Source organism: Branchiostoma lanceolatum, chromosome 8 (genome assembly GCF_035083965.1).
Source record: "Branchiostoma lanceolatum isolate klBraLanc5 chromosome 8, klBraLanc5.hap2, whole genome shotgun sequence".
In the NCBI taxonomy this organism is placed as follows: domain Eukaryota; kingdom Metazoa; phylum Chordata; class Leptocardii; order Amphioxiformes; family Branchiostomatidae; genus Branchiostoma; species Branchiostoma lanceolatum.
The window spans coordinates 17,277,643-17,291,391 of NC_089729.1; the positions used below are offsets into that span (position 1 = coordinate 17,277,643).

A 13,749-nucleotide genomic window follows, 5' to 3' on the forward strand; every position below is an offset into this window, starting at 1 on the left:
TGCCCGCGGGGCCCGACGGTGCATCGCCCGGGACTTTCTCAGTGAAGCCACCAAACGGTGACTTGAGCTCGTAGCTTTCCCGCGGCACCCCACGGTGCCCCGCCTGGGACCTTCACCATGAAGTCACAAGAATGGTGACTTGAGCTCGTAGCCTGTCCCCTCGGGATTCTCTCCGGCTCTCGGTTAAACCACACACTTTTACTTGAGCTCGTAGCCTGTCCCTCCAGGACCCTCACTGTCTCTCGGTTAAAACACACATTTTACTTGAGCTCGTGGCCTGCCCCTCCAGGACTGTCTCTCGGTTAAAACATACATGTTACTTGAGCTCGTAGCCAGTCCCTCCAGGACTGTCTTTGGTTAAAACACACATTTTATTTGAGCTCGTGGCCTGTCCCTCCAGGACCCTCACTGTCTCTCGGATAAACACACAATTTGTTTGAGCTCGCTGCCTGACCCTCCAGGACTGTCTCTCGGTTACAACACACAATTTTACTTGAGCTCGTGGCCAGTCCCTCCAGGACTGTCTCTCGGTTAAAACACACATTTTACTTGAGCTCGTAACCAGTCCCTCCAGGACTGTCTTTGGTTAAAACACACATTTTATTTGAGCTCGTGGCCTGTCCCTCCAGGACCCTCACTGTCTCTCGGTTAAACACACAATTTATTTGAGCTCGCTGCCTGACCCTCCAGGACTGTCTCTCGGTTACAACACACAATTTTACTTGAGCTCGTGGCCAGTCCCTCCAGGACTGTCTCTCGGTTAAAACACACATTTTACTTGAGCTCGTGGCCTGTCCCTCCAGGACCCTCACTGTCTCTCACGGCCTTCCTCCAGCCCGTACCTCTCACACGGCACTTTCTCCCGCTGGAGGCACTCTCTCAGCACTCCCTGAGACGAGCACGAATGAAGAAATGGACGACAAATGAAGCACACAAAAAAAAGGTAAGCAAACTGGAACCAAAAGTTCCGCAAGTAAAACAAACTCACGTTTACGTGTAGAGCGTCAGTCCCTAGGGTTGTCCGCGGATCCACGAGGGCAACAGAGGAGGTCGAACCAGGCCCGCGGGCTGTCCATGTGCTTCCGCATGCTGCCTCTTGGTGGTAGGGTTCGTGTCAGTTGTAAAGAACGTCAAGATCCACCATTCCTGTACACACATAATGCAGAACATTAGAACATGGCCGGGATCAGGTCAAAACACGATCAACCAAACATACCCCCGACAACCGTTCACACAACTCGATTAACCAACAACACATCTCCACCCGTACAAAGCCACACACGCTCTTTTTTTCCCCCCTGCCTGGTCCCCAAAGGTGGGCAAGCCACGATAACATGAGCAGCCCAGGCCTTTCATGCCTCACAACCGTCACAAGCTGTCGCACCACTGACAGAAAACAAAACACCACAATCTTACGCACGTACCGGTGACGGAAACAAGTAAGGCATGAGAATAAAAAATGCACATGTCGGTAACCTGTAACCTGGGGAACTGCCGCCCGAATCCGCTTAAACCCAAGGCAGGGGGATGCTGCAACACGACGATACAGGAAACAATCCCGTCTTGGTGGACAGTCCCGGCACTGAGCTAGAACAAACCCCACCACGAGGAGACAGACGAAAACCCTGCCTCGCAAAAAATGGGGACAAACATGTCATTTTTAGAGCAGAGTCAAAAATAACATGAAAACGTCCACACTCTCAAACTGCAACACTCGACAACGTAAACTGCGTGCCTCCCTTGCTTTTAAAAGCGAAGGATGGCAACAGATTCTAACCCTCACAAAAACAATCCCAAAATGGCAATCTTGCTGTTCTGAGATTTGGGCACCAAATCTAAACAGAAATCCACGGCTCCAGCCTGCAACGGTCACTAAAAACGGAAGAAAAAACATCAAAACAGCCAACCTCTAAGTCTGCGTCGCTCATCTACGTTGGTTGTAGGTATCCTTAGCCTTCCACCGCAAAGGATGTCACTGGATTCTATCCCTGAAAGAAAATTTTCTCGAGGTAGCCATCTTGCTACCCAGCGACTCGGCCACCACTGCTGTCCGTCAATCCTCAAATCTGGCTCGAAGAGTCACCAAAACACACAAATACCATACAAAAAATACAAACGTACAAGCAAAACACACACCCAAACTGGAAAAAAGCGCCTCTCGCCCATCTCCGAAGAGGATTGAAGTGGATTTTGCACGGCCACTGAAAATGAAAGACGACCACGCTCTACGACGACCGAACGTCAGTAAACCACGGCCTAAAACTTACCTCAAAATGACCACAACCACAAATAAAACGACCACAAAACACCCCCCGAAAAAACGGAAACCGGGATAAAACACTTACCGTTGACAAAAACTGCCCGGACAAAAGAATTCTCTCACAAAACGCAATAAGAACCACTTAAAAGGAGAAACAACACAGCATAGCGCCACGCCACAAAGCGCTACTATACGTCCAACCTTATGGGAAACAACAGGATGCCGTGTAGCTAACAGACCGCCTCGGGCTTCAAGTCGAACACTTCCCGCCGAAGACGTGGACGACAATCGGCATGTTTCTGCCTGGCTCACGTAGTGAAGAGCGGAAGGGTCGACGTGTGGAGCACACGGAGCTCACATGAAAGTGTACTATGGGGCACTATACCTCATTTACATAGGGGGTATGACGTCACACCGTCTGACCAATGGCTGTGCATGTTAAAAAGTGCTGCGTACCTAAATGTAACATCAGGTACAGGTACAGGTACAGGTACAGGTACAAAGGATTAGGTACAGGTCCGGACCTGTACTTGCACCTAAACAATTTTACAAATTAACGTCTTTTCCTCTGAACTTCTTCAATAATGACAGAAACATTAATAAGCTGTTTACAACTTGTCAGCATCTTTATTCAAAAAATATAACCAGGTTCCTTCCGCCAAACTCGAGCTCCCTTGGCCTTGCTATCAAAACTCCCGGTCTGCCTGAATGATCTGTCGCATATTAGTAACGCTGTTCCAAGGTGTCACTTTGGTCATGTTTGGTGTTGCATGAGGTCAGGAGATCAGTCACAAAATAAGCATAGACCTGGTGTAGATCTATATCGGTACAGTACCGGTACTTCATGATCCGGTATTCTGGACCTGTACCTAATCGATTTTTACGGTACAGTACCGGTATACCCAGCATACGCAGCACTAGTACTATATGATAATAAGGGCTCGCCTTTATTTTCCAGGGGAGCCATCCGGTTGGTTGTTCGCCCTCCCTGCTAGGAGATACTAGTAACAACGCTGCAGCAGACAGCCGCACCGACTGTTTAGACATAACTTTAGCTGTTGTATAGTTGCATATCTAGCATGTTAAATGTAATGCAGCAGGTGGTAGTTGCTTTCACCATCCTTGTAAGTTGTGCAAGTTTAGACCCGGCATGTTTTCCTGGGTGCAAGAACACAACACCCTGGTCATCCTGTTTTCCCAATAGTAAACCATATGATGGAGCCCATTCTCGAAAGGGCACCTGTATATTATGCAACGCGCCGCTACAGCAACAGTCATTAATTAATGTAACGAACTCCTCCCAGCCAATATCAACATGCTTTCCTAACGACCGCCGTGTAACCATTCGGGGGTTCTCGTTTGGGATACTGTCAGTTCAGAAACTACGACCACCTCAGCGGTCAGATGTACGTGAACTCGCCCTCATTCAGTGTGGAATCACAGATTTGGAACAGGGCATTTTGTCTGAGTTTCCACGGTTGCGGTCTTTGCAGCTTCAATTCAACAACTTGACTCACGTCAAGCGAAATTGGTTTGACAGTTTGAAGTCTCCTCCGCATTTCTGGACCTTGTCATTGCCCCGCAACCACATAAGTAATATGGATTCAAAATGCTTCCAAAAGCTTACTGGCCTGGTCAAGTTGATACTTGACGGCAACTCTTTGGAAAGTCTTGAGCCATCTTGGTTTCACAACCTGAAAAGGTTAAGGGTCCTTTCCCTACAATCAAATTCTATTAGAATCATTCATCCACATACATTTAGGTCATTGTCACAGCTGTTTGACCTTGACTTGAGCAGGAACGAGTTGACGTGTCTGTCAAAGGAAAGTCTAGAAGGTCTACACAAACTACTAAAACTGTCACTGGGTGGGAATAGGTTGCTTGCTCTGGATGATTCTGTTCAGTTGGTAATGAACTGGCAACTCGATTATTCATTTTCTATGAAGCGCATTGCAGTAAGGGTTAACGAAGTGCTGTTCTGTATCAATGAAGTTTACCTACAGACGCAGGTTTACTATATCCAGATGCAACATGACAACCGCACACAGGCAGCTCGGTTAAGTGCGGAGCCACGCAATCAATGTAGATCTTCATATGTTATGCTAAGTGCAACAAGCCAAATGAAGTACAGCCTGCCATTGATTATCATATCAGTTAAAACAGAATCAGACAAACATGCCAAAAACATCGCCCACTTGTGCAAACATGCGTGGGAAGATGTCTCGACTGTAAAGGTAGCATTGGAGGGAGACACCACTCTGAAGATTGTTCCCATGGGTGTAGACAGGACCTGTCATTCGAGATCCCAAATTGTTGCTATAATCCTATCAGGTGTCATCTCTGATAAAAACATGACCAAGCCGCATGCCGATGGAAACATTAATAATGTTAGTGCATTTGCAATTGAAGAAATGACGAATGTAACATGTTTCGTCAACACTTGGGAGGAGACCTACCGACATGTCTTCACCGTGCCATTGTCCAACACTCCTGGTGGCACCGTCTGTGCAGCAAAGACTCGGGCCACAAGGAACGTGTCCAGCACCCTTAATGGTACCGTGTGCACGAGAGAGGGGACGACTCTGACCACAGGAGAGCCTAACATCAAGACAACAAATTTAATCCCTAATCAGACGAACCCCAGTACAAATGAAACTGTGAAAGAGAGCTCCCCACTTGAAGTGATCATCACAATGGTAGCTGTAGTTGCTGTAGTACTGGTAGCACTGTTTGTAACGTATGTTATCACCAGAAGGCAGCGCTGTTGTTCATATTTTTCAAGCGGGCCTCAGCTGGCTATCGCTCCCCTGCATCGCTGGGTTGTAAGTGGACCAGATAGCCATGCGGTCACAGTCGATGTCAGTCATGTTACGGGAGTTCAGGGCACAGCGACTGATGTGGCCACACAGAGTACTTCATCAGCAGATGAGGAGCATCAGTACGAGATTACTGATGAGGACGACTACAAGTACTACAACACAAGACCAGAGGCACAGCATCAGGGCACAGCGACTGATGTGGCCACACAGAGTACTTCATCGGCAGATGAGGAGCATCAGTACGAGATTACTGATGAGGACGACTACAAGTACTACAACACAAGACCAGAGGCAAAGCATCAGGGCACAGCGACTGATGTGGCCACACAGAGTACTTCATCAGCTGATGAGGAGCATCAGTACGAGATTACTGATGAGGACGACTACAAGTACTACAACACAAGACCAGAGGCACAGCATCCTTACTGGGAAATCCCAGATGAGTACCACAACTACTACAACACAAGAACAGGGGAACAGCATACTGGGAGATCCTAGATGAGTACTACAGCTACGAGAACACACGACCCCTATCATACCCTCTGAGACTCCGGGTGCCTCGAGACGATGATGATGACGCTGTAACTTTTTACAGCGCTGCAGCTGAGGTGGCCCTTAATTCCTTCATCAACCAGGCTGGGTGGCAAACATCCATCCTACGATGCAGCCCCTCGATTGACAACAATCTCACTGATACCTGTACGTCAAAAGAAGACAAAGATAAGACCATATGGAACACTCCCCCGAATCAGGACGCCGGACCCACAGATACCTGCAAGTCAGACTCAGAGGAAGACTAACGTCAGCTCGTATAGCTTGCCTGTAGCGTGCAGATACAGGGCCCGAGATATGGTTGTAGTTGGTAGATACGGCAGAAAACAGGGAGCTGCAATGTCCAGACAGCAGGACACTCACCCCGCATGCGCGAGAAGACAGCAGACTAACGTAAAGTACCAGGCTGCACACATAGCTGAACACTTGAAGAACAAACAACGTCCAAACGTGTCATATCAACAGGCCCCAAATGTGCCCACTATCAGATCGAAAGGAGATGTCCTGACAACATACGAGTTGGGAAACAAATCCCAAGTACACAAGTCCAAAACCTTTAGCATGAATGACATCGTGTTAAAGGACAAGCTTACTAACATGACCAATCATCGGTGTCAAAGCATTTAGGAACGTCGCGACATTGCATTGTGTGCTAATTATTTTACCTTATCCTCCCCACTATCTTTTCAAAAATATCTGAGGTAAAATTGACCATAACGAAAAATTAATCCAGACGAAAAATGCGTCACGCTCACCCACTAAACTTCACTTGAAGTTTATGTTGTTTATCTTGCACCCAGGAACTTTGCCGGGTTAGAAGACTTTTTTTTTTTTTTTTTTTTGCTGAAGATATGGTCATCTACTGTCGCAATGATATGTGCACCGAATGATTGTAAGTTTGTTGTTCTAGAAAGTCGTGTTGATTGAAGTAATGTTGAAAATCTTGGTGGTTTCAAAAAATAAAGTCCCAAGTGCTATATAGTAAGATAAGCCCCAGTAAAGTGTAAATGTAACTGTGTGAAATTTCGTCCATATCTTCTTTAATAATCTTTCCATACTTCTTTAATAATATGTAGCACAAGATATATTAAGCGTTGAAGTACTTTTCTTTTTGCCTTTATAGTGCGTAATCTTAGCTTAGAACAAATGGTACTGGAAAGCTAATCAGCAAGGCTGCATTGTAAGGTCCCTGTCACACATTCAAGACCTTCCCACGACTTTGCTCCCGACCACTTCCAACCAACCAAGGTCGGTGCTGGGTTGGGAGTATCCTGGAAACCATCCGATTCTAGATCCAATTCGCTCCTCTGATTGCATCCAAGCAGAACATCCATAGTCGGCTGCAGGCGGAGACAAGGCACAACCAAAGATCGCATTGCTCACTACTAAATCCCAACCATGGTCTTGAGAAGGTCGGCTATGTGTGGCAGGGGCTTGTATGGTTGTTTCAGGAAACAACTGTTAGAGGGGAAAACTGACTGCAATTTCATACTTGTGGCATTTGGAAGTTATGTGAATGTGAACATCGTTGAATTAAATCATGCTAATAAGGACCTCAGTTGCATAATCCATGGTTAACGTTAACACAATCTTCTTTGTTAAGCTTATACTTCGGGCAACTTCTGTTATTAAGATGATCAACTGGTATGATTTGTAATCAATGAGAAACACCCATAATACGTCAATCATAAAGGTTATAAGTATTTGGCGAAGATATGAGGTCGTGGACCTCTAGTTTCTCGTTATCTTATTAATTCACAGTTTCAGGAACTATTGTAATGTTTGTCTCATTAGCTGATGTCTAACCTTGATTGGTGGACATTATATTTACATTTACTAATAATGCTCTGCTTAGTATTATTATACTTCTTAACAAAAAGAGTTCTAAACGGGAACATGCGGCTACAGCATCTTTTCTGAAGATACAGAGTGCGTACGGTTGGCTTGAGGTTGCCCACTACTTTGCCTATTACACTTCTTAAGGGTTACTCAATCTCAACTAATGTTATCTCTTAGTATAACAGCATTTATTGTATCAAATGATGACCACAAGTGAGACAATTATTTCATCTATATCTTGTCATACTTTATTTGTAATTTCCTAGCTACCTTCCTTGTATCAAGAGTAGACAGTTGTTATACATTAATGTCTTTGTTCAAGTAGAAATGTGTCATATTCATGGCTGCAGCTGCCAACACATATTGGCAGGAGAGAGATGCAGACATCTTCAATTGTACCTCTTGATAACCCAGTGCATACTGCACATCATATGCACACCATCTAGCAGAATAGAGAGATACTGCAGCAGACTTGAAAGAAGTTTAATTGATACAGTATATACAAAGTGTTGCATATATATATAGAGAGAGAGACGACTATAGAATAGAGAAGCATGTGCCATGCTTAACAGTGGAAGTCTCCACATTATCATAATGCTGCTTTGACAGAAAATTAATATTCTGTACTGCCCAAGGACTTGATGATGCCCTTTGTCTGGAGTCTGAATCACTTTCACCAACATATAGGCAACTTCTGTGAGGTATAGAAAAAAGATGCAGAGGTACATTTACTGCCCAATGGACTGTATGACATTCTTCTGTATATATACAATTTTTGTACACGTCTTCTCGTTTTCCCCTATCAGGAGGGCACTTGTGGGGGAGGACCGAGTGGTCTTGTTGGGGGAGGTCCAGGGGGTCTAGGTGGGGGAGGTCCAGGCATTCTTGTTGGGGGAGGTCCAGGGGGTCTTGTAGGGGGATGACCAGGCGAGCCATGCTGACCGGGGTGTAGTGATGTACTGAGGAACGCCAAGTGGCCCTTGGGACACTTGTTGGCATAGTGACCTTTTTCTCCACACTGCATAGACAGACAGACAGACAACAATAGATACATTTATAAAGATGATGATTCCTTCTGATAATTATAATCAATTAGAAATATGAATCTTACTTCTACAATGAATAAGGCTGTAGCAGAATAATGTGAAATCATCCTTCCAGCAGACCCTCCCATAGTGACCCTGCCCTTCCGAGCCCCTGACCACACTTCTGGCGACGTCACCACCAAAACAGCTTCAGCCACTCAGAGGGTTTGCTAAAGCTTATCTCAAGCAAAAGTGCAAAGGACGCTGGGAAGCTATCAACCAATCAGCTTACGTCTTACATCATTACATTGGGTTCAGAACGAGATAACGACTGTTTGTGCCAAATAAGGCTAGCTCATTAATTATTCATGAGCAACTAACGCCTGTTTGTGCCAAATAAGGCTAGCTCATTAATTATTTATGAGCAACTGTCAGTGACGTCCAAAGAAGCCAAAATCTCCATTCAAAAGATCAGGGCTGATACCGGGAGGGTTTGCTGAGCATTTCCTGAGCGGGTTTCAGCGCTGATAAAGGAGGGTGGTGAAAATCTGTCCTAGTGAAAATCAGAGCGAAGCAACATTGTCTCAACATCTTCTTGCTGCCTGGCCTTGCAACTGAAACAAATTTGGTGCGAAAGGGTTATCTTAGCAGTGAAAGGGTTAAACAGTTACGTACCTTGAAACACGTGACAGACTCCAGCGGTCTGTACTGTCCGGCAGGACCGCGGTCCTCTCGTGGTCGGAATGTGTATCCAGGCCCGTGAGAGGGAGACGTAAAGTTCTGTAGGGTAAAAATGTGTTTCACATAATCATTGAAGCAGCGTACAATGGAACAGTACTGTAAATGCAGAAATGTTCGTGGTGGTTTTATGTTTGCGATTTTCGCGGTGAGCTTTCAGCGCGAACTTAAAACCACCGCGAACATTTTTGGCCACCTATGACTGTAGCGCTACTATTCTTTCAAACGCGAACTTAAAACCACCGCGAACACCCCATTTTCTCCCTACCGCGAAATAAAAACCACGCGAACTTAAATGCATTTACAGTAACACCAACAAAAGCAACATTGCAGATCAGATGAATGCTAAACCCCAAAAGACCCCAAACAGGAAGATGTTTTTTTACCTGTGCCTCGGGCTGTGCATTGGGGTTACTGGGACAGCTGATTGCTTTGTGCCCACTCTCCCCACAGTGATGGCAAACTATAGATGTCTTCTTTGTTGCAGTGTCGGTAATTGGAAGATCAAACTTGGGACTACAGAGTAGGAAGAAACATACAGTGTTACAACACTGGATTTCAACTCTAAATTTTGTGATTTGGTACATTGATGAAAATTAATACATATAATCCTGATAGTGTGTGATGTGAATTTATCATTACGAAAGCTCAGTACCTAATAAGCTATTTACAGATACATGTACTAACTAGGGGTGGAAACCGGTTCGCTGGACCTGATTCGGACCTTTGCAACATCCAAGAACCAAGTCCAAAAAACCTAAAGCCAAAAACCTGAGTCCAAAAAAACCTGAACAAAGTACAAAATTAATAGATTTTTTTATTTTGTTTGATAAGTGTTTTGAGTCTCCCCTCTGACAAAAAAAAGGCATTCAAATAAGTGCAACATTCAAATATCAAACACTGGTTTATCTTCTCACCAAGAAAGGTTTATAGTTTTGCGTTTCAGCATCAATTGTCTATGCTTAATACTGGTCTAATAAAACAAAACATCAACTGGACAGGATCAGGTCCAGGTTCAGGTCCGGACCTGAACCTAAATCTCTGGACCTAAACTTGGACTTGGACCTTATTGAGCCAAAACGGTATCCACCCCTAATCCTGACAGTTCGTGATGTGAATTTATCATTAAGAAAGCTCAGTACTGTATATGCTATTTACAGATACATGTACATGTACTAACAGTTACATAGTCAAAGTCACCAAGCTTGCATACTTACTGCTTGTACTTGCATTTGGGGCCTTCAGGACAGAAGCCTACCATGTAGTTCATACACATGGTTCTTCTGACATGTCTGTTCTTACAGTGTGGACCTGGGTTGGGAAGACACACAAACTTCAGCACACATCCATTGTACTAACTTCTAAAACTAAACTTGTGTAAGCGACAATATCAGAAGTTCAGAGCTATGTCATACTTGCACTGACACTGCTGAATTCATACATATGCTAACAGTAATAATACTACAACTAGAGCTGTGTACCTAAACAAATTTTAGGTACAGGTACAGGTACACGGGTTTAGGTACAGGTCCGGACCTGAACCTGTACCTAAACTACTTGTTCGGAAAATGCTAGATTTTCAATAAGGACAAAAGCATATTTGAATTGGTAAAAACATAATATTTGATTGTGCTAGATATTATTTTAAAGAAAACACAGATGAAAATTTGACTCCAGCCATGCAAATGTGTTTTCTGTGCTTTAGAGTGGCTTTAGAACACTGCCACGGTAATTTCATAGTAATTTTATCTGTCAAAGTGGCCATCCCCTGAGTCAGGTCCAGTACCGGTCCAGCAGGGTCAGGTATTTTGGACAGGTACCTAATTGATTGTACCCAGTACTGTATCGGTACAGTGTACCCGTACACAGCTCTAACTACAACTTAGGGAAGCGTATCGGTACAGCAAAAATCTTTTTTATACATCTCCTAATCATTGATGTACCGGTGGTGTACCTGTATCAATTTATACTAAGTATATAGTGTGGACATCTGTGCGCCTCTTGAAAGTTTTGGACTCTGAAGACGCATGACGTCACATCCACCGTGAACAAGAACACTGACAGTCATCTTTGACCCCGAAGGACTACCAAGATATAGTATATACTGTACTACTACAGACGCACTAATTCTACCACAAAGACAAAAAATTTAGCACCAAAAAATGACTGTATGATTAAAGTTCTTCAACACGCTCCAGGGGCTGGGGGTCACAAGTAATGACTGGAGGGTCTAGGCCGCGAGCAGACCAGCCTGGCGAGCCCTATGTATGTCTGCAGCCGCCATGCATCAGACACTGATGCCTGCGAACGATTGATTGATTAAAGTTGAAACAAAAGATCTTACCATGTTTGCAGAAGCCCCTGTCATACCAGGCACAGTCTTTTATCTTGGACTCAGGATCAATGTGTAGGAATGGACATTCTTTATTACTACAAGCTCCTGTGAGAGACAAGAAAAATTGTGGTTTAACACTTTGCAATTCTCATTATGAAATATATGAAAGACTAGTGAGTGAAACAAAAAGACTACAAATAATTTTATTCCAACAAAGTTGCCTTCACATACTAGAATGTAAAAAGTTTTCAATGGATAGGTTTTATACTGAAGTAGTAGTAGTAGTTTTGACTACCAGTAGTAATAGGCTTTTCCTTGTCAAGTTGATATCATATCAAGATTTCATTTCCATTAAAGGAATCTGAATTTTCTTTCTATTCTTTTTTCTTATGGCTAAGTTTAACATACAGCTGAAGGAGACAATTATTTGGACTGTAATAAAATCTTTAAAAAAACACTTAAGTGAAACAAATTAATATCTAAAACACAGTCAGACGTTTCAGAGTCAGAAAGCATCCGCCATCTTTCATCATTGACTAAACTAAAGGAAAGAAATGGAGAAATGGAGAACTGGACAATTATAGACTGATAGAGTTTTGGAATAAAACCTGGTTCTTCAGTTCTTTTCTTTAGTTACTGACGAGTGACGAAAGATATTGGATGCTCTCTGAAACATCCTACTGTTTAAAAATTTTATCCAGTTACTTGAATAACTGCTTTTTGGCATATCTTATTACCTGGATGTCTAACCTTCATTGAAGACAGTTATATCTACTCACCAAATTTTGAATAGAAGTAACACTCAGGCATTTTGGTCATGTCATACTCGTGTAGAAACTCGCACTGGTCGCCTTTCTTACACAGCCCCCTCAGCCAATGTTTACACACGACACTCTTCTCTCCGCGTACATGTCTGAAGGGACAGCTCGCGCCCTTCACACAGCTCCCGCGCACAAAGTAGTCACAGATCGCAGCGCCAGATTCTACAAGAAAAAGAGAGCAAAATATACAGACATGATGAGTTTAAGTTAGATAAGACGTAAGAATCATCCGGCAGCTCGCTGCAAGCATCCTAACCAGAACCAGCACGTCTCCCTTAAATTGGTGCTCGGTGCCTCTGGAGAAGACGGATGCCCAAAGTGTGTGGGTCTCAGATTCGCAACCTGTCATCCACCTTAAACAAATCCACGCGAAGGCTACCGTGTCAACCCTCCTCTCTCTCGATTTGAATATCTGTATTTGTATCTGTATCTGTACTATGCATCTGATACGGCTAAAGATTATACGAGTGGTTGCCATACAAAGATATGACGATAAAAGGTGGTAAAAGACCAATACTGCACCACTTTTGCCAAATCATAATAACATCACGAAACACAAGTCGATTCTGTCATGATTCCTTGGATTCTAGTGTTTCAAACTTAGTTCAAGTGGTTGTCTGTCAGTGTGTGCTGTAACTTACAGCTGCACAATTTCTAAAGATAATTTAAATTTAATGGTACATACACTTTCTTATTCTGTCTAGAACAGTAGTAGAAGAACGAAATCAGGAAAATCTAGACATTATTGTTGGTAATATGTCACAAAAGGCTGGGAAGCAAACATGAAACAGACCGTGATTATCTAACAAGTTATGATGATGGTACACTTGTTTAACAAAGCGAAGTAAATTTTTAGAATCAACACACTATAATAATTTTGAGGTATCAAGTATCCACATGTTCGCGATTTGGGCATTTATTGAGTCACCAATCATCAAAACTCTTCTTACACAATGTACAGGTTTACAATTTTCATAATTTTGACCACTTCGTTACGATCATAACTGTATAATTTTTATCGTTTACACAGAATTCAAACATGCCCCCCTCCCCCACGCCAGAACCCCTCGTGGATTTTTGTATGTTGGTAAAATTTCTTACTGTCCATTCCGGGGAAGGGTAGCGGTTGTGAACCTCTCTGCTCCTCAATCGCAAACTCCATCTCAAACTTGATCCCTCCGACGCTCGCGACAACCTCCTCCATCCTGAACTTCTTGAAGGAGTACCAAAATCTTAGAATTTCTCCAGACAAAAAGTCTGAAATGGCGGCACACCGAAGCTAAGCCTAACGGTGTCAAAGGTGAGCAGACGAGTACAAAATTGTGTATGAATAGGGGTGTTTAAAACTCTTTGCAATCGC

General features: G+C 43.7%; 1 protein-coding gene across 1 annotated transcript; it reads right to left on the reverse strand.

Annotated features, from left to right (window-relative positions):
- Positions 1 to 8,155: 8,155 nt before the first annotated feature.
- On the reverse strand, positions 8,156 to 13,696 carry LOC136440314 (cleavage and polyadenylation specificity factor subunit 4-like). The gene is made up of 7 exons (XM_066436276.1): positions 13,491 to 13,696; positions 12,348 to 12,551; positions 11,578 to 11,673; positions 10,451 to 10,544; positions 9,620 to 9,749; positions 9,171 to 9,275; positions 8,156 to 8,488 (listed from the first exon to the last, which is right to left on the reverse strand). The coding sequence occupies exons 1-7, from the start codon at positions 13,591 to 13,593 to the stop codon at positions 8,273 to 8,275; spliced, it is 948 nt and encodes a 315-aa protein (XP_066292373.1). The 5' UTR covers positions 13,594 to 13,696; the 3' UTR covers positions 8,156 to 8,272.
- Between the last annotated feature and the right edge of the window lie 53 nt (positions 13,697 to 13,749).